The sequence below is a fragment of the Talpa occidentalis genome, unplaced genomic scaffold (assembly GCF_014898055.3).
Source record: "Talpa occidentalis isolate TD23 unplaced genomic scaffold, MPIMG_talOcc4v2.1 talOcc4.7, whole genome shotgun sequence".
NCBI lineage: Eukaryota > Metazoa > Chordata > Mammalia > Eulipotyphla > Talpidae > Talpa > Talpa occidentalis.
Window position 1 is genome coordinate 107,305,293 of NW_023605083.1, and position 23,396 is coordinate 107,328,688.

The following is a 23,396-nucleotide window of genomic DNA, read 5'->3' on the forward strand; positions in this document are numbered from 1 at the left end:
GTGTGGACAGCAAGACAAAATAGAGGAAGATCAGACCCAAAAAAGCTATTTAGAGTCTTGTTTAATTTGCGGTACACTTGGTGTAACATGAATTTGTTTGAATTAAAGGATAAAGTATAAACCCTGTTACTTGACTTTTTTTTTAAATCAGGGACCATACCGTTAAATGTGAATGTTTGGTTTTTTACATTCAGGTACTTTCTGAATCAACCTTTTTCTTTTATGAGGCATGGTTTAGAGCCTTACACACCAAACAAATGTTAAAGTTTGCTTTGTTTCACAACTAAACCTCATTCACCATCCTCAAAACTTGAACTAAAAAAAAAAAAAAAAAAAAAGATATACTGGTATATGAAAGTCTTGACACAGTAGGTATAATTTTTAAAAGACTTGTTCTTCAGTTTCAAATTCGTGGATGGCTTCTCATGTTTATAAAATAAACTTTGCAGTTTGTAATCTATAGACCAAGCCCCTCTTAGTCTATCTTCAGAAACCCTGTTTACTTTTATGCTACCCAAATTTCTGTCATATTTAGTCTACTTACCTTTTTCTAGGGTACATTGAAATAATGCAGTTTCTTGAATTGTCCTTCGTCCCCCATCCCAAACTAAAAAATAGACTCCTCTGCCTCCAGGTGTATATTTTATTCACTGCAGACGTTTTTGGAATTAAGCTTCCTTTGTTCTGTTTATAGTGCTCATTGGGTTATGGCAGTGTTATGGCACTGAAACTTTTTCCTCTTAGAAGCGTTTGTACTCCTAAGTGATTGAGAACCCAAATAGCTTTTGTTTATATGGGCGACATCAGTCAACTGAAAAATATTTGTTGATTATTAAAAAACACAAAACTCGGGCCTCCCCGGTGGCGCAGCTGTTGAACGCTGGGTTGCGAAGCTGCCCGCAGCCTCTGCAGCACTGGTTCGATCCCCGGCTGCTCCCCGGCCACTGGAGGAGGGTCCCACATGGCGCGCAGACCTCTCCTGCCGCCCGCTGCTCCCCTCAGCAGTGTACTTCAGTCCTTTTGCCTGCTCTGCTCCCTGCTCTGGCTCGGTGAATTCTCTCACCCTCCCGCGCTTCTGACTGTACCCAGTGCTTGTATAAATAAATAAACAAATCTTTAAAAAAAAAAAAAATTTAAAAAAAAATAAATAAAAAACACAAAACTCACTATATGTTAATATTTTTAAATGAAAAATCACTCTTCCAAAATAAGAAATATTGCCCAAAAAAACTCATATCTGTTCTGCATCAGTCTTGTGCTGTGTGTCTGAGTATATAAAGAAAAGACATTCACATATGTAGTGGGAAAAGGGAGGAGTAGTTTATTAGTTTTTTCAGATGATTATGGATATTCTGTTACCAAAGTAGTAGTTTTTTAGATAAGTCAAAATTGAATCGGAAACCTTGATCAACTTTTTGTATTCTTACCTCAAGATCCATTGGTCTCTTGTGTTTTGAATCTTATCCAGTGAAATGTGTGACATGGTCATTTGAAAAATTGTTCACTGAGTCAGGCAAATCTTTCAAACATTGATGTATTTTTTTATGTAATATCAAAGCATCACACTTATTATTATCATTGATCTTGTGAAACAAGTTTTAAGATTGGGAAGCTGTCAAGTTCACTGTAGTGGACATACACACATTTCCCAAAATGTGAGTTTTTTTAAAAGCAGCATCTAGAAATTTATCACTGGCAACTAATACCGTTAGTTTTTGCTTGAAGTGAAAAGCTGTTCATTTTGAAGAAAATGTATGACGACTGGTCAAGTATTAGTAACACAATTTATCAACGTTTCAAGTAAAAATGATTGTAAAAAAAAATGTGTGTGACTAGTTCTTTTCATAACACAATCTGCTTTTTCTCTCAGTAGCCGTAGAAGTCTGGTGTGGGCATACTTCCCTTTTTTTTCATACAGAGTACTGAAGAGCCATGTATTCATGGATGGAGATTTAATAAAATTTTTGTGTTATCAAGGGCATTCTTAAGTGAAACTGGTGTTTATTTTTTGTTTATTTTTTTAAACTGAATGACTGTAGAGTGACTATAGAGAATGACAACTGGTTCAATTTGTTGCCACTGCTTTCATTTCTGCTAAGACACTAGCAGTCTTTTTAACCATTGCTTTTGAATCTTCAGTGAAAATATCAACACAGAGAAAGGGGCAAGTAAACTCTTAGAATTATTATGAAGATAGTTTTGGCCTTGTGAAATTCCTGATAAGATCACATAGACCATTGTGAGACAGCCACAATGTTGATTTGCCTCTCAGATAAATATTGGTCTTCAGGGGCAAAGATATTTCCTTATACTTAATATAATTAATCTCTTAAGGTTGGCCATGGAATTCCTTGCCTAAAGTAGCTACTAGTTTAGTTGAATTTCTGTGGTTATAAAGATTCAATTGACTTGTGGTAAAATATGCATGGCATAAAATTTACCATTTTATCCATTTTTGCATATACAATTCAGTGGCATTAAATATAGTCACAATATTGTGCTCCCATCACCACTCTTCTATTTTTAGAATTTGTTCATTATCCCAGACAGGAACTCTGTATTCTTTAAGCAATAAACTTCCTTTACCCTCTTTCTCTACCTCTGGTAACTTCTGTTTTACTTTGTCACTGAGTTCATTTATCCTGTGTTCCTCATAGAAGTGTAATCACACAATATTTAACCTTTTGTATCTTATTTCACTTAGCATAAAGTCTTTGAGATTTATCCATGTTGTAGCATGTGTCAGAATTTCCTTTTTTATTTTTTTTTTTTAAATAATAAATTTTATTGTTATATTCCCCATACAATTGCAGCCCCCCCATTCTGACCCCAATCCCTCCCCTCCCACCCCCGCCCCCCTAAAAGTGTCTCTGGTTCATAATTTTTTGTTGATTTTGATTTTCACTTTCTTATAGTTATTCATTTTCCTGGTCCCTTATTTAAGTTTTCTAGATTCCTGTTATGAGTGAGACCATCCGGTATTTTTCTTTTTCTTTTTGGCTTATTTCGCTGAGCATGATCCCTTCCAGCGCCAAGAATTTCCTTTTTTAAAGTGGTATAATGGTCTATCATATATGTGTGTTTGTATGTCTTATTTTGTTCACCCGTTTATCTATTGATGGACATTTGAACTGTTTCTACCTTTTGACTACTGTGAATACTGTTGCTATAAACATGGATGTATACAGGTACATATCTGTTTGAATCTATTGTCAGTGCTTTTGCTTATATGACTAAAGGAATTATTAATGAACTGGTCTTAACCTAAATTGTTAGTTCTAGATTTGGTAGGTAACTTTCATACTGTTAGTTTCAAATTGAAAAAGAGACATAGATGAAGAATGGAAGGGATAGAGGGAAAACATGATGGAATACAATTGAAGAGAACGTCTCAAATAATAGGATTTTAAAACTATATTTTGATTTGCTATTTGCAGTTTTTCTATCAAGGCTTTTACCCTTTTACACATCATGTGTTCTGAAGAATGCCAATTTTTTCTAATTTTGTTAACCTGTCAATACTTTGGATAAGTATTGGATGATCTCTGCTGCCACGGAAGTGATATACTTTAGTGAAAAGAGAAGCAATTTAATAAATTATTAATTATCTTCTGCCTTATACAAGTAAAACTAGATTTCTTTAACTCCTTAAGCTATATTATGAAATATTTCAGAAATATGAAAAAATACAAAGAATGGTATGATAAACACAATCTAAAAATTAAAATATTACTGATATTGTTGAATTCCTCTCTAATTCTACTAATTCTAATTCACATCCTTTTTCCTCCAATGATAAACACACTGTTTATCATTCCTAAATCTTTATTTATAATATTGTGTCAGTATATATTGGCAAACAGTATGTAATACATCTTGCATGTTTTTATAATGTATGTAAATGATAATATATGTGTCCTCTGGGTCTTCCTTTTTGGTTCATTCATTATAGTTTTGTTCAATACATGTTGATACATGAGTTCTAGTTTGGTCATGTTCATTTACGAATAGTATAAATATTTTTGACAAATATTTAGGTTTCCACTCATTTATAATTAAAAATAACAGTGTTGGGATCATTCCAGTATATGTCCTTTTTTTTTTTTTGTTCATGTGTGTTGGAGAGTTTCTCTAGATCAAGATTTGACAAACTAAGGCCTATGGGCCAAATTGATCTGCCATCTGTTTTGTAAATACGATTTTATTATGACATGGCCATGACTGTACATTGTATATTGTCTGTGACTACTTTAATGCTCCAGCAGCAGAGTTTTAATAGTTGTGACAGGTACCATATAGTTTCCAAGGCTGAAAGTATTTACTCTCTGGTCCTTTATAGAAAGTTTTACTCATCCCGCTCTGGCTGGGTCATAGGGTATGTACTTCTTAGACTATATTAGATATTGTCAAGTTGGTTTACAAAGTACTTGTACCACTTTATATATCCCTTGAGAAGTACAGAGTACTCTATATTCTTGTGAACACTTAAACTTGTTGTGTTGGTCTGGTAGGTATAAAATTATATCTCAGTGGATTTAATTTTCATTGTCCCAATTACTAATAAGGTTATTGAGCAACCTTTCATGTTTATGTAGGCTATTACTATTTCTTTTTATGAAACTTAAATTTTTTTTGCCCATGTTATGAATTTTTTGCTGACTTACATGTTCTTTTATGTAGTTTGAATACTAATGCTTTGTTATATAGGTTACAAAAACCTTTCTGTTTTTAGCTTATTAGTAATATTTATTAATGAACAAAATATCTTTTTTTTAAAAAAAAGATTTATGCATACAAGAACTGGGGTGTAGACCAGAGGTGTGGGGGGTGAGAGGATTCACCAGATCCAGAGTCGGATACAGAGCAGGTGGATTGGCTGAAATACACTGCTAAGGGGAGCAGCAGGCGAGTCAGGAGAGGTCTGCTGTGCCATGTGGGTTAGCTCCCTGACCGGGAATTGAACTCATGCTGCAGTGGCTGCGGATAGCTTCATAGTGCTGTGTGTCTTAACCCCTTGCACCACCAGGGAGGCCCTATTTTTTCTTTTTAAGATTGATTGATTTATGCATACACGAGCTGGGGTGTAAGCCAGAGGTGCGGGGGGGGGGGTGGGGGGGGATGAGAGGATTCACCGGAGAGCTCAGCACAATTATTTTGAGTTACATCCACATTGTTTTATATATCAATAGTTCATTCCTTTTTATTACTGAGTCGTATTCCATTGTTTAAATATACAACCATTTTTTATCCATTTACCTATTGATGTAAACTTGTTTTGTCAGTGGTTCTGGGCTCTTACAAATAATGATAGCCTGGGGCCTCCCCGGTGGCGCAGCGGTTGAGCGCTGGGTTGCGAAGCTGCCCGCGGCCTCTGCGGCGCCGGTTCGATCCCCGGCTGCTCACCAGCCACCGGAGGAGGATCCCACATGGTGCGCAGACCTCTCCTGCCACCCGCTGCTCCCCTCAGCAGCGTACTTCAGTCCTTCTGCCTGCTCTGCTCCCCACTCTGGCTCTGGTGAATTCTCTCACCCTCCCGCGCTTCTGACTGTACCCAGTGCATGTATAAACAAAACAAACAAATATAATAAATAAATAAATAAAAACATGCCTCTATAAAAAAAAAAAATAATGATAGCCTGATTTAAATACTAACATAGATGTAAAACTTTTCTTTACAGTATAATGTCCACTAATGTCCACTAATAAATGTTTTTATTAAATGTAGAAAGAATGATAGAAATAGAAAACCACATTTGGTAGCCATCTTGATTGGTTCAGCCAAGAAATATCAATGAATGCTAGCTAGTAGTTAAAATGTGATAAACAGAATTTTATTACATTCCTAGAGGTGCTGTAACAAATGAACACAAACTGGGTGGCTTAAAGCAACAAAATTTATTCTCTCATGGTTCTGGACACCAAAAATCAAGATGTGTCAGCAGGGTTGGTTCCTTTTTGGAGGCTCAGAGGGAGAATTTCTTCCAAGCTCCCTCCTAGCTTCTGGTGGCTGCAATCCTTGGTATTTCTTCACTTGTGGATGCATTATTCAATCTCCTCTACCTTTATATTATCTCCTCTCTGTCTTCTTTCCTTCTCTTCTCTCTAAGAACATTTGATTTTAAATTTAGGACCCACTATAGTCCAGGATAATCTCTTAAAATCCTTAACCTAATTACATCTGCAAAGATCTTTTTCCCAATTAAGGTCACACTCACAGACTCTGGACATATCTTTTATTAGGGCGGGGGGCAGCACTATTTGCATTGTCTTCATTATCTCCCTACAAAATATTTACTGATTACTAAAGGCAAAAGATTATAGTGGAAAAACCTGATAGAATGCACCTTAATTGAATGGTAAAGGGTAACGTCACTTTTAATGGAATAAATTGAAATCGTATACTACTGACAGTGAACACACAATTAACATTTCCGTGGTATTTCTGCCAAAAATGCATACTCTGAATACAAATACAACTAAAAAATGAAACAAATCCAGGCTGAGAGACAATCTTGAAATGATTGACCTAGTACTCTTAAGCATCAACAAAGCAGTGAGGAATTGTTCTAGATTGAAAAGACAATTACAGAGATCTGTTAAGTAAATATAACAAGGGAACTGGAATGTTGTCATCCTTTTTTTATAAAGGATATTATTAGAATAATTGATGAAATTTGTTATCTATGGATTAGCTAGTAGTATAGTATTGTTGACTTTAAATAAAAGCAGTAAGTTACTCCAACAACAAACAGGGTTCAGCACTTCCCTGAATCTGGTTAACAACCTGCTAAATAACCTCTGGAGAAACAACTCCCACCCCCTAAACCCAGTTCTATCAGAGTGGGAAATAGCATCACTTTTCATGGAAAGATGATAGGGATATTGGGTCCTGTAGTTTGCTGATTTATGCATGCGTGGGCACTCTTTCTAGCCTCTTGACCTCATGAAGTTTTGAAAATTAACATTCACACTATCAATGTTGGTTTCCTGATTTTAATGATTTGTTGTAGGAGAATGACCTTATTTATAGCAATTTGGGAGCAATAGGTTTCTTGTTGGTAGTTTATGCCGGTTCTTTCAAAAGAAATTTTGCCAGTTTGTTAAAAAGTCTGTCTTTTGATGGTGGTTTTCAAAGTGCTTCCATATCTCCATACCATTTTGGCATTAGGATTTACTAAGAACTGTCAATATATTGATGAGGAGGTGCTCTACAGTTGTATTGCTTGGGTTCTAAGCTCAATTTTCTACTTACTACTTTATAATCTTGGATAAACCTCTTTATGCCAGAGTATCCTTATCTCTAAAATAGAGATAATGAGAGTACCTACTGTCTGAGAGTTAAATGAGTCTATATATAGTAACACCCCACATTTAAAATTTTTCACAAAGAAGATATGCAGCTTATACTTATTTATAATAGCCTTACTTTGGAAATTGTTTTCAAGTCAGAGTTTCTATATAGTATCTGATTGTGCTTTCATATGCTCCTGGTTTTATGTCATTTAATTTTAAGTCATTCTTAAAATATTAAAATGTAAGGAGGAAAACTCAAGGGAAACAAATTTTAAAGATGTTGGATTCTTTACTATATTCTTTGTAGTTTCAATCAAAACCTCAAGAGTTTGTTTTTTTAATTTTGCGAGTTCTAAAGTTTATTTGGAAAAAATACTTAGAATTTGGAGAAAGAATAATAATTGGGGGATACTTAAACTCCCAAGTATTGAAAAGAGCCACGAATATTTTAGTAGAATGAGTCCAGAAATAGATCCCAGGCAAAATGTGGCTTACGATAAAGGTTACATTGCAAATGAATAGGGAAAGCATGGCTTATTGAATATTTTTAGAGTTTCTTTGTACATGAGTGCTTTTAGCCCAAAATATAATTTAAATATTAATATTGTATCTTTGAATAATTTTTTATTTTGAGTTTTTCTTTTTATTTAGCTTTAGGTATTTTTGCAAAGAGTTTACTTGTATACTGTAGGTAAATTTTGATTTTTTTTTTTTTTAAACATTTATTTATTTATGCAAGCACTGGGTACAGTCAGAAGCGCAGGAGGGTGAGAGAATTCACCAGAGCCAGAGCGGGGAGCAGAGCAGGCAGAAGTACACTGCTGAGGGGAGCAGAGGGCGGCAGGAGAGGTCTACGCGCCATGTGGGACCCTCCTCCGGTGGCCGGGGAGCAGCCGGGGATCGAACCGGCGCCGCAGAGGCCGCGGGCAGCTTCGTAACCCAGCGCTCAACCGCTGCGCCACCGGGGAGGCCCTAAATTTTGATTTTTGAATGTGCTTAAAGGACCCTTCTTTTTGGATGTTTGCCTTATTTGCATTAATTGTGATAATTTTTTTTTAGTTTCTTGGTTTCAGAAAACAATTCTGGTTTGTTTAAAATGAAAATGTTTTAACAAGAATTGTAGTTAACCCACAAAATAATTGGAAGTGCTAGAGAATTATAAAACATACTCTCCAGGCTTTGCTTCTAGGAATGACATCTGTAGCTAAATGGCAGATCTGAATGGATTTGGGAGCTGAATACTGTGATCTATGCCTGCAAAATTGATGGTTTCTTTTCATGTTTTTTCTTTAAAACTTAAAAAAAAATTGTGATATATAACATAGCATACATATGGAAAGTGATGAAGAACATAAATATGCCCTTTAATGAAAAATTACAAAGTGAACACCATATGGTTAAGAGAGTATTGCATCTCGTATTTCTATCTTAACCAGTATCTTGAATTTTGTGATAAAGTTCTATAGTGATTGACTTTTGGTTGAGAGTTATACCACTTACGTGCAAACCTTATAGCTTATTTTTGAAGAAAATCATGCTTTATGTATCTCAGGCTTCTTGTGAGGTTCTTACACATTAAATGTAGTGTAATCGGTCGTCATGTTGCAGGATACTTGGGTTGTTGCTTGTGTGTAGCCCATATGAAGAGTGCTTTTATAAGCATTCATGGGTATTCTATGATTTAATTTATGTTTTACACCTAGGTGCAGTGGAGTCAGAGTATGTATATCTTCATCTTCAGTAGAAAATAACTAGATGATGAAGACTAGTTTTTTCTAAAGTGGTTGTACCAGTTTATACTCTCACCAGTAGTAGTAGATAGGCATGTTGCTACAGATTGTTAACAACACTCAACATTGTCAGACTCTAATATATGCAATCTGATAATTATGTAGTGGTTTTTAATTTGCATTTCCTTGAGGATTAAAGGAGTTTAATACCTTTGCTGTTTTTTGACAGTTTGGAAAGACCTGTTTAAGCTTTTGGTCCATTTTTTCTATTTGGTGGTCTAATTGATTTCATTTGTAGAAGCATTTTATATATCCTGGATACCATTATTTTGGCATGTATATATATTGCAAATATATCTTTTTTTCATTTTGTGAGTTGTCTTTTTTACTCTTGCAGGTATCTTCTGATGAATAGTTTTGATGTTAGTAAAACTTTGTAATCATTCTCTTTATGTGACTGATCCATTGTTTTTGTCTTTAGGAAATCTTTTCCTACCTGAGATCATGACTGTACTGTTACATATTTTCTAAGCCTTTTAGTTTTACTTTTTATGGTAGGTCTCTCAGAGGCCTAGAATTAATTTTCATGTTTGATATCGGCGACCCAAAGTTCTTTTCTTTTTCTATATTGCCTTATTCCATTTAGATGAAATTTCTCCTTTGTCTATTTATTTGTCAAGTGTCTAAATACGCATGGGCTTTTTCTGTGTCAATTTTTCTGTTCTATTATATTAATTCATTAGTTTATAATTTTTCCATAAAATATTGTTAGAGATTTGTTAGCACTGTTTTCAGACATACTTTTTACAGCTATAGAAAATGATATCTTTATAAAAAATTATATTTTGTAATTTTTGTTGCTCGTTTACATAAATAATACTCATTTTATGTAACAATATTTGCTTTCAGTAACCTTCTGAACTTTATCAATGCCAATGATCTATTGAAAGCTTTTTTTGACTTTTCTATAAATTTTTTTGGGGGAACAATATTTTCTTTGCATACATACTCCTTTTGGTACTTTCCAGACTTACTTTTCTTAAACAATGATCAGAACAAATTTAACATTTATTGAACACTTAACTTTAACTCTGGTATGGTTGCGGGTGATTCTACATGTTGTGTGTGAATAAATTTCAAACTTTATTAATGTTGGTAGCTGTTCTGGTTTCTCTGAGCATTTGTGAAAGTCATTATTTCATAGACTGCAAGCAGCCCTCTGCTGTGAGTGACAAGACATTCTATAGGATGGTTTCCATTTGTGGGTTGAGAAGGGAAGGTGAGCATGATTTGAGAGATGTTTTTTCAGCACACCTAACATTGAAAAGGAAGAGAATTAGTTAGCTTGAATATGTTAGAGAACTCTTGTGGCTATGAAAGTTGTGTGGTATCCCATCCAACTTTTTTTTTTTTTTTAAGATTTATTTATGTATATAAGAACTGGGGTAGAGACCAGAGGTGTGGGGGGGGTGAGAGGATTCACCAGAGACAGAATGGGGAACAGAACAGGCAGATCTACTGAAATACACTGCTGAGGGGAACAGTGGGTGAGTCAGGGGAGGTCTGCTGTGCCATGTGGGTAGCTCCCCGACTGGCCGGGGATTGAACTCATGCTGCAGTGGCTGCTGACAACCTCATAGGTTGCATCTCAAGCCCTTGCACCACCAGGGAGTCCTCCATCCAGCTTTTTTAGGCTCTGTTGCTTCTCATGTTCTTACTAACAGATGCCTTATTTCCCATAGAGAGGGGTAGTATTTTTAGTGGCGGTTTAGGAACTAAGCAGTTTAACCGTACCTGTGGAAAATTCAGACACTGACCTACCCCATTGAATTTTGAATTAATCTTCCAAGCTTCTACCCTCTCTTCTGCTAGCCTTTGTGACTGCCTGAGTTTGAGCTTTTCTAGGACTCTGTTAATAGGGATAGCTTAGTTACTGCCTTTTTTACTCACTATGGTTTTTGATTGTATTGGATTTTAAGTTTTGCATTTTGATTTTTTTCCTCAATATAATTCTGTTTGTTTAAAATTTCAGGAGTTCCTGAGATTTGCTCATGCCCCCGTTCTCTGTGTTTCATGACTGCTATGGACTAGTAAAAATATTTAAATTCTGACCTTTCAGTGGGATTTTGGTAGGAAGAATATGTCAGTATTTGGATTCAGTCTGCTATCTTGAACTACAAGGTATAGCTTGTTGAATATAGGTTTTAGAGTTAAATTTATGGGATCTCTGCCACTTAATATTTGAGTTATCTTGAGTAAGTTTCTTAACCATTCCAACTATTGATTTTTTCATCTGCAAAATGAAAATAATGGGATTAATCTTACCTGTTTCACAGACTTGTTGCAAATATTATTTGAGATAATACAAAGCTTTTAGCACAGAACCTGGTATACAGTAAATACTCGGTAAATGTGATTTATTAGGTTATAAATATTCAAAAAACAAAGTGACTTTATGAAAATCTTTTCAAAGAGATATAATAAAGAGATGCTAATCTACTGACTGTATGATATCAGAACCTTTTTTTTTTTTTTAAGATTTATTTATTTATGCATACAAGAGCTGGTACAGGCCAGAGGTCTGGGGGGTGAGACGGTTCACCAGAGACAGAGTGGGGAACAGAACAGGCAGATTGATCAAAGTACACTGCTGAGGGGAGCAGCGGGTGAGTCAGGAGAGGTCTGCTAGGCCATGTGAGTTGCTCCCTGGCTGGGCAGGGGCAGGGGTGGGGGGTTGGGGGGGTGGGGGATCCAACTCATACTGCAGAGGCTGCAGACAGCTTCATAGGTTGCGTCTTAACTCATTGTGCCACCAGGGGGTCCCCCAATATCCTAACTCTTAACACATCCTTGCCTCGAAATGTTGTTAGAGGTGAAGTGCCATCAGCCTTTGCATACACCATCCACCCCTAACCTCCCATTAAGTGTCATGACTGTCCGCAGGCTCTGGAGGAAGCCCAATATCATCCACAGAGAACCAACACGTCCATCCGGCACCAGGCAGACCATATGTCAAAATCAAGCGTAACTGGCAGAAACCCAGACGCATCAATAACAGGGCGTGCAGGAGGTTCATGGGCCGGATCTTGAGGCCCAGCGTTGGTGGTTGTGTGAGCAACAGGAAATAAAGCACATGCTGCCTCGCGGCTTTGGGAAGTTCCTGGTGCACAGCTTCAAGGAGCTCAAAGGGCTGGGATAGCAGCGAGTCTCACGGTGCTGAGATTGCTCACGTCCCTTCCCCTGAGCTGCGGGGCTGTTGGGAAAAGCACAGCACAGCTGCCTTCTAGTCACCAACCCAGTGCCTGCTCCTGCGTGTGTATCATGTTAATAAAACCATAAAACTGGGAAAAAAAAGTTAAAACTAAGATTTAGGTAGAACAGGGAATATATCCTGTAATAGTATCCTTGTAGAATTAGGTAGTTGCAATATAATTGTACTATAAAATTAATTTATTGGTATATTGAACATGTTAATCCTTGAATAGTTTTATTTTTCTTAGCTTTTTTCCCTATGCTAAGTGGAATTTCAACATGCTAATTCAGCACATGTAGCATTTTTATTCTGCTGTAGTATTAATGTTTATTGCTGGAAGAGTAAAATATTTTATTTCTTATTACAGCAGAGTGGCCAAAGACCATGACAGGTCTTCCCAGCACATCAGGGACAACTGCCAGTGTGGTCATCATACGGGGCATGAAGATGTATGTAGCTCATGTGGGTGATTCGGGGGTAGTTCTTGGAATTCAGGATGATCCGAAGGATGATTTTGTCAGAGCTGTGGAGGTGACACAGGACCATAAGCCAGAACTTCCCAAGGAAAGACAACGAATTGAAGGACTTGGTGGGAGGTAATAATTGTACTGTTTTGTCTTTCCTTTTATGGTTGTCTTTTTACTAATCAGATTGACCTATTTCTTGCAATGAAATTGCTTTCTCAGTATTACAGGCTTTTAATTTGCCTGATAAAGTACCGTGAACTTCATATTTATCTCATTATTTTGAATTATTTTATTTCTGATGAAGATGCCAAAGGGATATAATATTTTCGTAGAACTCAGGTTACAAAACATATAAGGATTTATTGAAAGCCTTTAATGTAAATACTGGTCATTATGGTTTTCAGAATCTGGACAGAGCAGCCCTTAGAATTCCAGAGTAGAACAGTATGAAACTGGCTTTGGGATAGAATTTTGTTAGAATTATCTTTTAGGTTTTTTCACCTTGTTTTCTGAGTCATAATGCACTGCAAATCTTCTTTTTTTTCTCTTGCAATTTAGCGTCTTAATGTGTAGAGTTTGCAAATTATGAGCCAAAATTGATTTCAGCGTAACATTTTCATTATAAAAACTAAAATTTAAGATTATGTTAAAAACAGAAATGAATAATGAGAAAATTTAAAAATTATCCCAGTACTTTAAAATTTGAGGCAAGAAGGATCTGGTGTTTTCTAAACAATCATTCTAACTAAGGATTTTACTGAAGGATTTTAATAGAAAGGTGACCCTGAGTTTACCTCCTAGTACTTTCTCTGGTTAAGATAAATATGGAATGTCGATGAACTTATAAGGCAACATTGCTTATTGTAGAATGACCCTTTAATTCCACTTTGTCGGCATAGGGTAGATTTTTGAAATAGGGTATAAATTTCTTTTGGGACCTCAGCTGCCCTTTGTACATGCACTTTGACATGTGCAGAGTGTTGTGGGCTATTACAAGATACTGATTACTGTGGCATGTGAAGCTTATCTGAGATGTCACTTGGAGTTTGGGGTTGGGGCTAGAAAATCATTCCTGCGTCACTATTAGGATCATGACTGGAGAACAGCATGACAGAAACTGTCATGACCTCATACTGTGTTTTCTGTCCTGTATCTTGCAAAGTTTGATGAGCCTGGTTTTATGCTACAGTCTGTTTGATCCTATGAGTGTGGGATTTATATGGGATCATTGCTGATAGTCATGTAAAAGTGAACGCTGCAGTTTCAAACTGAATTCTTTTTTGTATTTGAGTCTTTCTGCACTTTATATTTTTCATATTGTCTGTTCATGTATCAGTATCATACATTTTTTTAAGTGACACTTTATTCTCATTAATTTTTAAAATTATTTTTCTATCTGAATTCTTTATTTTCTATATGAATTTTTAAATTACGTTTTATTTTAATCATTTTTTTAGAATTTATGTTTTTTGTCTTATCACTTAAAATACCATCTGGACCTTTGGGCAGATGCTCTTTGCCATTTGTGAGCAGATGTCTTTTTGTACAAATTGAACTGTTTTATTTAAGTTATTTCCTCATCTCCCTCTGTCTCACCCTAGGCAACTGTCCATTGCTCTGTTTTTCCAGCCTTCTGTTCCTGCTCAGTCAGCTTTCTGTGTATCAGGCTGTTTCTTTGTGTATGCCTTTTAATCATACAGGACAACAGCAGGGAACACAATAAGAGGAGCATCTTACTTCTTTGACATGTTTACATGTTTGGTTTTTTTTTTTATTACTTCCCATTCCCTTCTGTCTAGCCCACTTTAGTAGCCTCTAAATTCTCATCTTATTATTTTCTATTTTATTTTTCTTTTTTGAATAGAAAGTTTGTATCTGAAACAAATATATAGTTATTATTTGATAATGTAATCTTGTTTTATTAGTTATTTGACCCATCAAGCTACCTTGGATGGTGTTATTTTAATAATTTAGAGTATCTATGTGAACTCTTTTTTAGTGTGATGAACAAATCTGGGGTAAATCGTGTAGTTTGGAAACGGCCTCGGCTCACTCACAATGGACCTGTTAGAAGAAGCACAGTTATTGATCAGATTCCTTTTCTGGCAGTAGCAAGAGCGCTTGGTAAGTATGACTAAGATTTGGTGAAATCATATTAGATTTTCTACAATATGATGGTAAAATAAAAGAGGGGAGTGAGAATTGAACCCTTACTTGGCATATCATGGGGGTAGAAATCTGATGATATATGAAATACTTTAAAACCTAATTGAGGGCCTCCCTGGTGGCGCAAGGGTTTACGTCTCAGCACTATTAAGCTATCCATATGAGTATGATCCCCAGCCAGGGAACTGACCCACATGGTGCAGCAGATCTCTTCTGTCTCACCTGCTGCTCCCCTCAGCAGTGTATTTCAGTAGATCTGCCTGTTTTGCTCCCCACTCTGTCTCTGGTGAATACTCTCACCCTCCACCCCCCACCTCTGGCCTATACCCCAGCTTTTGTATGCATAAATAAATAAAATAAATCTTAAAAAAAAAACCTAATTGAGTGGAAGATTAAAATATGGATTTTGTGCTAGTTGCTCTTTGATTATGAGTCAAATTCAGTGTTTTTGCTAATTCCATCTATTTTTTTTAAAGATTTATTTATTTATTTATACAAGCATTGGATACAGTCAGAAGTGTGGGAGGGTGAGAGAATTCACCAGAGCCAGAGCAGGGAGCAGAACAGGCGGAAGGACTGAAGTACACTGCTGAGGGGAGCAGCAGGCAGCAGGAGAGGTCTGTGTATCATGTGGGACCCTTGCAGGCGGCCGGGGATCGAACCGACACTGCAGAGGCTGCAGGCAGCTTCACAGCCCAGTGCTCAACCGCTGCGCCACCAGGGGAGGCCCTATTCTTTTTTTTTTTTTTTTAAAGATTTATTTATTTATGCATACACGAGCTGGGGCACAGGCCAGAGGTGTGGGCGGGTGAAAGGATTCACCAGAGACAGAGTGGGGAACAGAACAGGCAGAGGCTGTAGATTGCTTCATAGTGTGGTGCTTAACCCCTTGCACCACCAAGGAAGCCCAGATTTTACATATTTTATAGATTTTTGCAGAACTAGACAGGTAAACTACCTAGGTCATTCATATATATAAGCATATGGTACAATTTATTCTCTAGTTGTTAGCAAGCAAAAGGGAAAGAGGCGTAGGAGGTTGGAGATGATAGCTGTTGTTTACATTTCAAGTAGATGGTAAATTTCAGATTGACTACTCGTACCATGGCAACATTAATGAGCTTTTAAGGAGCACAGAATTAATATTACTAAAAAATAGTAGAGGAATTTTATAATGGGAAATTCAACTCACTGGATTGAGGGCAAGGTCTTTTGCTGCAGTTCAACAGTAAAGTGAACCTTCAATTTAGTAAAGGATTCAAGTTGTTTTGAATATATAAAATATCTGTGCCGGGTATTTAAGTTTTGAAAGCCTTGTATGATTGTACAGAAGAGAAAAAACAGGCGAAGGGCTATCAAAAGAGCAAGAAAACTAATTGGTTTTTCTGTTTTAGACATTTCCTACTCCGTTCAGAAATACCCCTAGAGTAGTTTAGACTGGAAGTAACTTAACCCCTGCTTGAATATCTTCATTCATCTTTACTTAATGTTTCAAAGCACAAACGCTTGTATTATTGAGCAAAGGTGCCTTCTGGTGGCTGGCTGAGGAATTGCACATGAGTCTTGGAAATTATTTATTCATTCAACAGATTTTTATTGAATGCACAATGGACCAAGCACATGGCCCTAATGGAAACTTACAGTTTAGGATGGGGTCAAAGGCATTCACAATAAGAACTAAAAAATTGCAACTCTTAAGTTCCTCTATATGTGCTAAAGAGAAGTTAAAATGGGGTGTTTCACCTCACTGGAAAAGACAAAAAAGTGAGGTTTAAGCTGAGGCCTGAAGAATTACTAGTTGAGAGGAAGGGAGTGTGTTTTAGGCATAGGAACTGTATTTGCGAATACCTCTGTGATTGGAGGAAGTGTGGTGAGTATAAGGAACTCTGATCATGATCCATGTGAATAAGGGGAGTAAAATATTGCACATTTGGCATGGGAAACATAACTAGATTTGTGTGTATGCTTTTAAATTATAATGAAATACATTTAACAAAATTTGTTATCTTAATCATTGTAAATGTATAGTTCAGTGGTATTAAGTACATTTATATTGTTTTACAACTATCACCAGCCTGCTTCAAAGGGATGCAGTTTGGGTTGCAGTTTTGAGACTGGATTAGGTGAGGCAAATGATTTGAGGAAGCTCTCCATGAGGAGCCACCCACTGAGTAGGGAGTGGGAGGTGGTGGCGGCTGTGGTGCGGAATTACACTGATTTCACTGGGATAAGAACCGCTGAGTGTCCTGGGCACTGCTGGCTCCTTTGTACAAAAGGGGCAAGCAGAGAACATAATCTCACATGGTGCAGCAAATAAATAAAACCAGCTCTATCTATAAATGGCAAAGTTGTCTACATAGAAAATCCCGAAGAATCTTCAAAAGCTACTAGAATTAGTAAATGAGTTCAGCAAGGTCACAAGATCCATATTCAACATACATAGTCAAGCATATCTTTATGTTCTGGGAATCAACAATTCTAAATTAAAATTTAAATAAGTGTTGTTTATGACTGCACCGAAACTATGAATATACTCAGGTTTAATTGTAATACACTATGTTTGAGATTTGTATGCTGAAAACTGTAAAACACTGATGAAAGAAATCAAAGAAGATCTAATTAAGGAATATACCATGTTCTTGGATTGAAAGATAAAATATTGTTAAAACGACATTTCTTCCTCGGCCTCCCCTGGTGGCACAGGCGGTTGAGCGCCACGTTGTGAAGCTGTCCGCAGCCTCTGCAGTGCCGGTTCCATCCAAGCTGGCCAGCGAGGGTCCCACATGGCGAGGCAGACCTCTCCTGTCGCTCCCGCTGCTCCCCCAGCAGTGTATTTAGTCAGTCTGCCTGTTCTGTTCCCCGCTCTGTATCTGGTGAATCCTCTCACCCTCCCTGCATCTGGCCTGTACCACGGTTCTTGCATAAATAAGTAAATCTTAAAAAAAAAAAAATGACATTTCTTTCTGAACTGATCTGAAGGTTCAGTGCAATCCCAGTTAGGAAAGATGAAAACCCGTCTTCTGGAAATTATGAGCTTTAATGAGAAAGAAATAGAGACTGGCAAGATATTGACACTAGTGATTAGGGATTGTTAACAAAAGAGTAATTGTAAGCATGTTAGGATGAGTTCACCACAGAAGTGTACATTTGTGCATAGATCTCTCTAGAAGGTACATGAGAACAATAGTTGTTCTCTAAGTGAAGAGCTGAGAATGGAGATTTTTTTTTTTTTTTAAAGTGCAGGGGATGAAAGGATTCACCAGAGACAGAGTGGGGAACAGAACCCACAGACTGACTGATATACACTGCTGAGGGGAGCAGTGGGCGAGACAGGAGAGGTCTGCTGTGCCATGTGGGTAGCTTCCTGGCAGGGATAGAACTGCACTGCAGAGGCTGTGAACAGCTTTACAGTGTGGTGCTTAACCCCTTGCGCCACTTGGGAAGCCCAAGAATGGAGTTTTTGACATACACCTTTTGTACCATGTGACTGTATTACCTATTCAAATAAATAAATAGCTTATTTTAAAATATTTTCAAATTTATTAAGATATTGTTATTGTATACATGAGAATTCTGACCCTTCAAAGTTGCCATATAATCTTAAAATTGAAAATCTTGGCCTCCCCAGTGGCACAGCGGGTTGAGCCCAGCGCTATGAAGCTGTCCCCAGCCACTGCAGCGCCAGTTTGATTCCAGGCCGGCCAGGGAGATTCCCACATGGCGAGGCAGACCTCTCCTGTCATGCCCGCTGCTCCCCTCAGCAGTGTATTTTGGTCCTTCTGCCTGATCTGCTCCCTGCTCTGTCTCTGGTGAATTCTCTGGTCTGTACCCGCACCTCTGGTCTGTACCCCAGTGCTTGTATTAAAAAAAAAAAAAGATTGTAAATCTTTTCTGCCTAGATTTTAAATTTAGACATATTAGGGATTCTGCTTTATATAAATTTATGTTCTTGAAGTGGTTAATCCTAAATAATGAGGCAAAAACTGCTTTTGAAAGCTTTTAGCATAACTTAAAGGTTTAATTGCTACCTTAGTATTCATGTTGTTTCCATGTTCATTTTTATTTCATCAACCAAGGAGCTTTGTTTTGCTGGTATAGAGAGATAAATGTGTCTTTGTAAGCCAACCTGGTTTATAATTAGCTTTTAGTGGTTGCTTGTATTCTCTTCTGTTCTGACGGATGAATTGCTCCTTTCAAGAGGCTGGTATATTAGTGAATTTTGTATTTTAGCGTGGAGTAATTGACGTGAATTATTTCCTTGAACTTTAAGCATGTTTGAATTGGCTGGTTTTCCTGGTGGGAACTATAAAGGGGAAGTTCAGAAAAGGAAAGGATAAAAACAAAGGATCTTCCTCATGTTTAGCAAAATGCAGACCTGCTGAAGGGGGGCAAAAACTATTTACACTCTTTCCTGAAAATATTTTGTTTTTATTTTAGGTCTTTCCTCCAACAAATTTAACAACAAAGTAAAAGAAGCAGAAATTAATACTCGATTCTTTCTGTCTCCTCCTTTCTCGGTTTTGGGGAACAAAAGAAAAGTTGATATTGTTCCATTAATTTTGTCTTATGTATCATAGAAAAACAGGTGGTTTCTATAATTTTTTCTATTTCACTTTTATTGATTTTTTTTAAATAATAATTTTTATTTTTATATTCCTCATACAATTGCAACCCCCCCCATTCTGACCCCAATCCCTCCCCTCCTGCCCCACACCTATTGATTTTTTTTGATAGCTAGAGTCAACCAAAAGTTCTTTTCCGTTGAACATTTTGAGATTTACATCTAAGAGGTCTAACCTCTCCTGTCTTGCCTGCTGCTCCCCTCAGCAGTGTATTTCAGTAGATCTGCCTGTTGTGCTCCCCACTCTGTCTCTGGTGAATCCTCTCATTCCCTTCCACTTTTGGCCTCTTGTATGCATAAATAAGCAAAATAAACCTTTTAAAAAAACAAATTTAAAAAGTTAATAGGTCTAAAGGCACAAATTTAGGCATGTGAGCAATCAAGGAAGCTAATCAAAAATAGCTTTATTTTTCTCACTCACTGAAAGGGTGAACTATTGATCTCTAAACACTAGTCATATTGTAGGTTAAGAGCATAAAAATACTCATTTATGTTTCTAGAATTTTCTTCCACGTGACTGGCATTCTATAAGTTTTGATACAAGGTACTTTCTTGATCTTAGAGGTTAATGGAAGATTTTCAGTTAGCTACTAAGACTACTATTTATAGAGCAATTTCTCCCCAACTTATCTTTTTTGCATAAACACTTTGGTTAATCTTGACCTTTTACTCTTTCCTATACATTTTAAAATCATTTGTCAAATTCTAAAAAAATCCTTTTAGGATTTTGGTTGGAATTGCATTAATTGTATAGGTTGTTTTCAGAAAATTAACATCTTTAAAATATTGACTCTTCCTGTCTCTGAATCTAGTTCATTTCTCCATTCATTTCGTCTTTTTAATGTTTGATTATTAATTTTCTTTTATTTTTATTAAAGATTTATTTTCATTTATACAAGAACCAGGGTACAGTCCAGATGTGCGAGAGGGTGAGAGGATTCACCAGAGACAGAGCAGGGAACAGAACAGGCAGACTGACGAAATACACTGCTGAGGGGAGCAGCGGGCGAGACAGGAGAGGTCTGCTCGCCATGTGGGTTGCTCTGAGGCCAGCGGGGATGGAGCCGGCACTGCAGAGGCTGTGGACAGCTTAAGAGCGCTGCGCTCAACCGCCTCCGCCACCAGGGAGGCCTGATTGTTAATTTTCTCCATAAAAAACTTGCACATCTTTTATTAAATTCTTTTGTTAGCTGTTTTCTAAATACCTTACATTTGGTTTGCTGTGTAAATGAAATTGTTCAAATTTTTGTATTTTCTATTTCTTGACATCTTATAGAATTACTTGACTTTTATATATTAGGTTTTTGGTTTTGTTTTAAAGATTTATTTTATTTATTCATCCAAGAACTGGGGTATAGGCCAGAGGTATGAGGGCAGGGGAGTGAGTGGATTTACCAGGGACAGAGGTGGGGAGCACAACAGGGAGATCTACTGAAATACCCTGCTGAGGGGAGCAGTGGGCGAGACAGGAGAGGTCTGCTATGCCATGTGGATTAGCTCCCTGGCCAGGGATTGAATTCGCACTGCAGTGGCTGCTAATAGCTTCAGTGTGCTGAGACTTAACCCCTTGCGCCACCAGGGAGGCCCTACTAGGTTTTTATTTTAACAACCATGCTAAACATTCCTATTCTGATCATTTAAATAATTTTTTGTAGCTTCTTGTGTAGAATTAGTTTTCAAATACTCATAGCTTTATTTTCTCAATTCCAATTCATATACCTGATTTATTCTTATTGTCTTACTATGCTAGTAAGAACCTACATTATATTGGAAGAGAGGTGGTGATAGAAGGCTTTTATCAGGTTAAGAGACTTAGCTTTTAATTCTAGTTTGCTAGGAAATTTTTTAAATCATGAGTAAATTTTAAGTGTTATCAAATGCTTTTCTGCATCTCTTGAAAAGAGTATCTATTGATGTAATGCTTCCATCTTGGAATTAATACTGTTTCTTCTGTTGCCTGCCTTCTAGGTGATTTGTGGAGCTATGATTTCTTCAGTGGAGAGTTTGTTGTGTCACCTGAGCCAGATACAAGTGTCCACACTCTTGACCCACAGAAGCACAAATATATTATATTGGGGAGTGATGGACTTTGGAACATGATTCCACCTCAAGATGCCATCTCTATGTGCCAGGACCAAGAGGAGAAAAAATACTTGATGGTGAGAATACTAATTTTATATTGTTGTTTAAACACTGTTCTGGTACTTTTGTCAGGGGTATTGAATGTGAATTCAGGATGTTTATCTTGAATAGAGTATTGCATTTGCCTGCCTCTAGAAGTAGATAAAAGATAAATTTTACAGCTCATTAGAAAATGAAATAGGAAATAAGTAAATGAAACTAGGTAACAAAACATACAACTATTGGCTTTGGTATGAGTAATCCTTGACTGACTTACCAATGAATCTTTGCCAGTCCTGTTTTTTAGAGACTGAGATGTAGTTTATATACCATAAGACTTAACCTTTTAAAGTATACAGTTCAGGGTCCTCCCTGGTGGCTGAGGTGTTAAGTCTCAATGTTATCACCACATGGCCTGAGTTTAAACCCTTGCCAGGGAGCTAATCCACATATGGCATAACAGACCTCTCCTGTCTTGTCCCCTTAGCAATGTATTTCAGTAAATCCGCCTGTTCTGCACCCCACTCTGTCTCTGGTAAATCTTCTCACCCCTGCACCTCTGACCTGTACCACAGTTCTACACAAAAATAAGAAAATAAAAAGTATATAGTCAGTAATTCTTGGTACAGTCTCAAAAGTTGTTTAACCTTTACTATGTAATTTTTAAAAAAAATTATTTTATATATATATTTTCATCATTCTTCATTTTTGTACCGTGTATACTTTTTCCTCTCAGGTGTAGTCCCTGTAAAATTTACACCTCCAGTTCAGCCATGTACCATCATCATAGTCCCTTATGCTCTTCCCTCCCGTTTTTGTTTTTTTTTAAGATTTATACAATAGCTGGGGTATAGGCCAGAGGCGTGGGAGGGTGAGAGGATTCACCAGAGACAGAGTGGGGAGCAGAACAGGCAAATGGACCGAAAGCACTGCTGAGGGGAGCAGTGGGTGAGACAGGAGAGGTTTGCCGCGCCACGTGGGGATCTCCCTGGCCAGGCGGGAATTGAACCCCTGCTGCAGAGGCTGCGGATGGCTTCACAGTGCTGTGCTCAACCCGCTGCACAACCAGGGAGGCCCCCCTCCCCTGTTTTGATCCCTCACCTCCCCCCCCCCGCCCCGCAGAATATCTCTGATGTATGAGTTGCCTGTTGATTTTGGTTTTTAATTTATTATAATTATTTTTTTCCTGATCTCTTATATGGCTCCCCTACATTCCTCCTGTAAGTGAAACCATCCGATATTTTTCTTTTTCTTTCTGGCTTATTTCACTGAGCATAATTCCTTCCAGCTCCATCCATGTTGCTGTGAATGGCATGAGTTTATCTTTTTTGGTTGCTGCATAATATTCCAGTGTGTATATATACCCCATCTTCTTGATCCAGTCATCTATTTTTGGGCAGTTGGGTTGTTTCCATAGCTTGCCTATTGTAAATAGTGCTTCAGTGAACATAGGGCTACAGGTAACCTTTTGAATTAATGTTTTTGTGTCCTTTGGTTAGATTCCTAGGAGTGGAATTGCTGAGTCATATAGTAGCTCCACTTTTAGTAGTTTGAGGAACCTCCATTCAGCTTTCCATTTACTATGTAATTTTAAAACATTTTCATCACCACCCTCTGCAAACCCCATAGCCACTAGCAGCCATTTATTCTCTTCTGCTACTTCCCACCCCCTGGCAACTGCTAATCATTCTATCTCTGTTTCCCTATTTTGGATATTTCATATAAATGAAACCTTACAATATGTT

At 37.2% G+C, this 23,396-nt stretch overlaps 1 protein-coding gene across 1 annotated transcript in view; it reads left to right on the forward strand.

Annotated features, from left to right (window-relative positions):
• Positions 1-23,396, forward strand: part of PPM1D (protein phosphatase, Mg2+/Mn2+ dependent 1D) — a 36,170-nt gene that overhangs the window by 2,046 nt on the left and 10,728 nt on the right. The window contains exons 2-4 of the mRNA XM_037492597.1: positions 12,644-12,872; positions 14,743-14,867; positions 21,499-21,689. Of these exons, the coding sequence (XP_037348494.1) occupies positions 12,644-12,872; positions 14,743-14,867; positions 21,499-21,689 (545 nt within the window). The remainder of the gene's footprint in view (positions 1-12,643; positions 12,873-14,742; positions 14,868-21,498; positions 21,690-23,396) is intronic.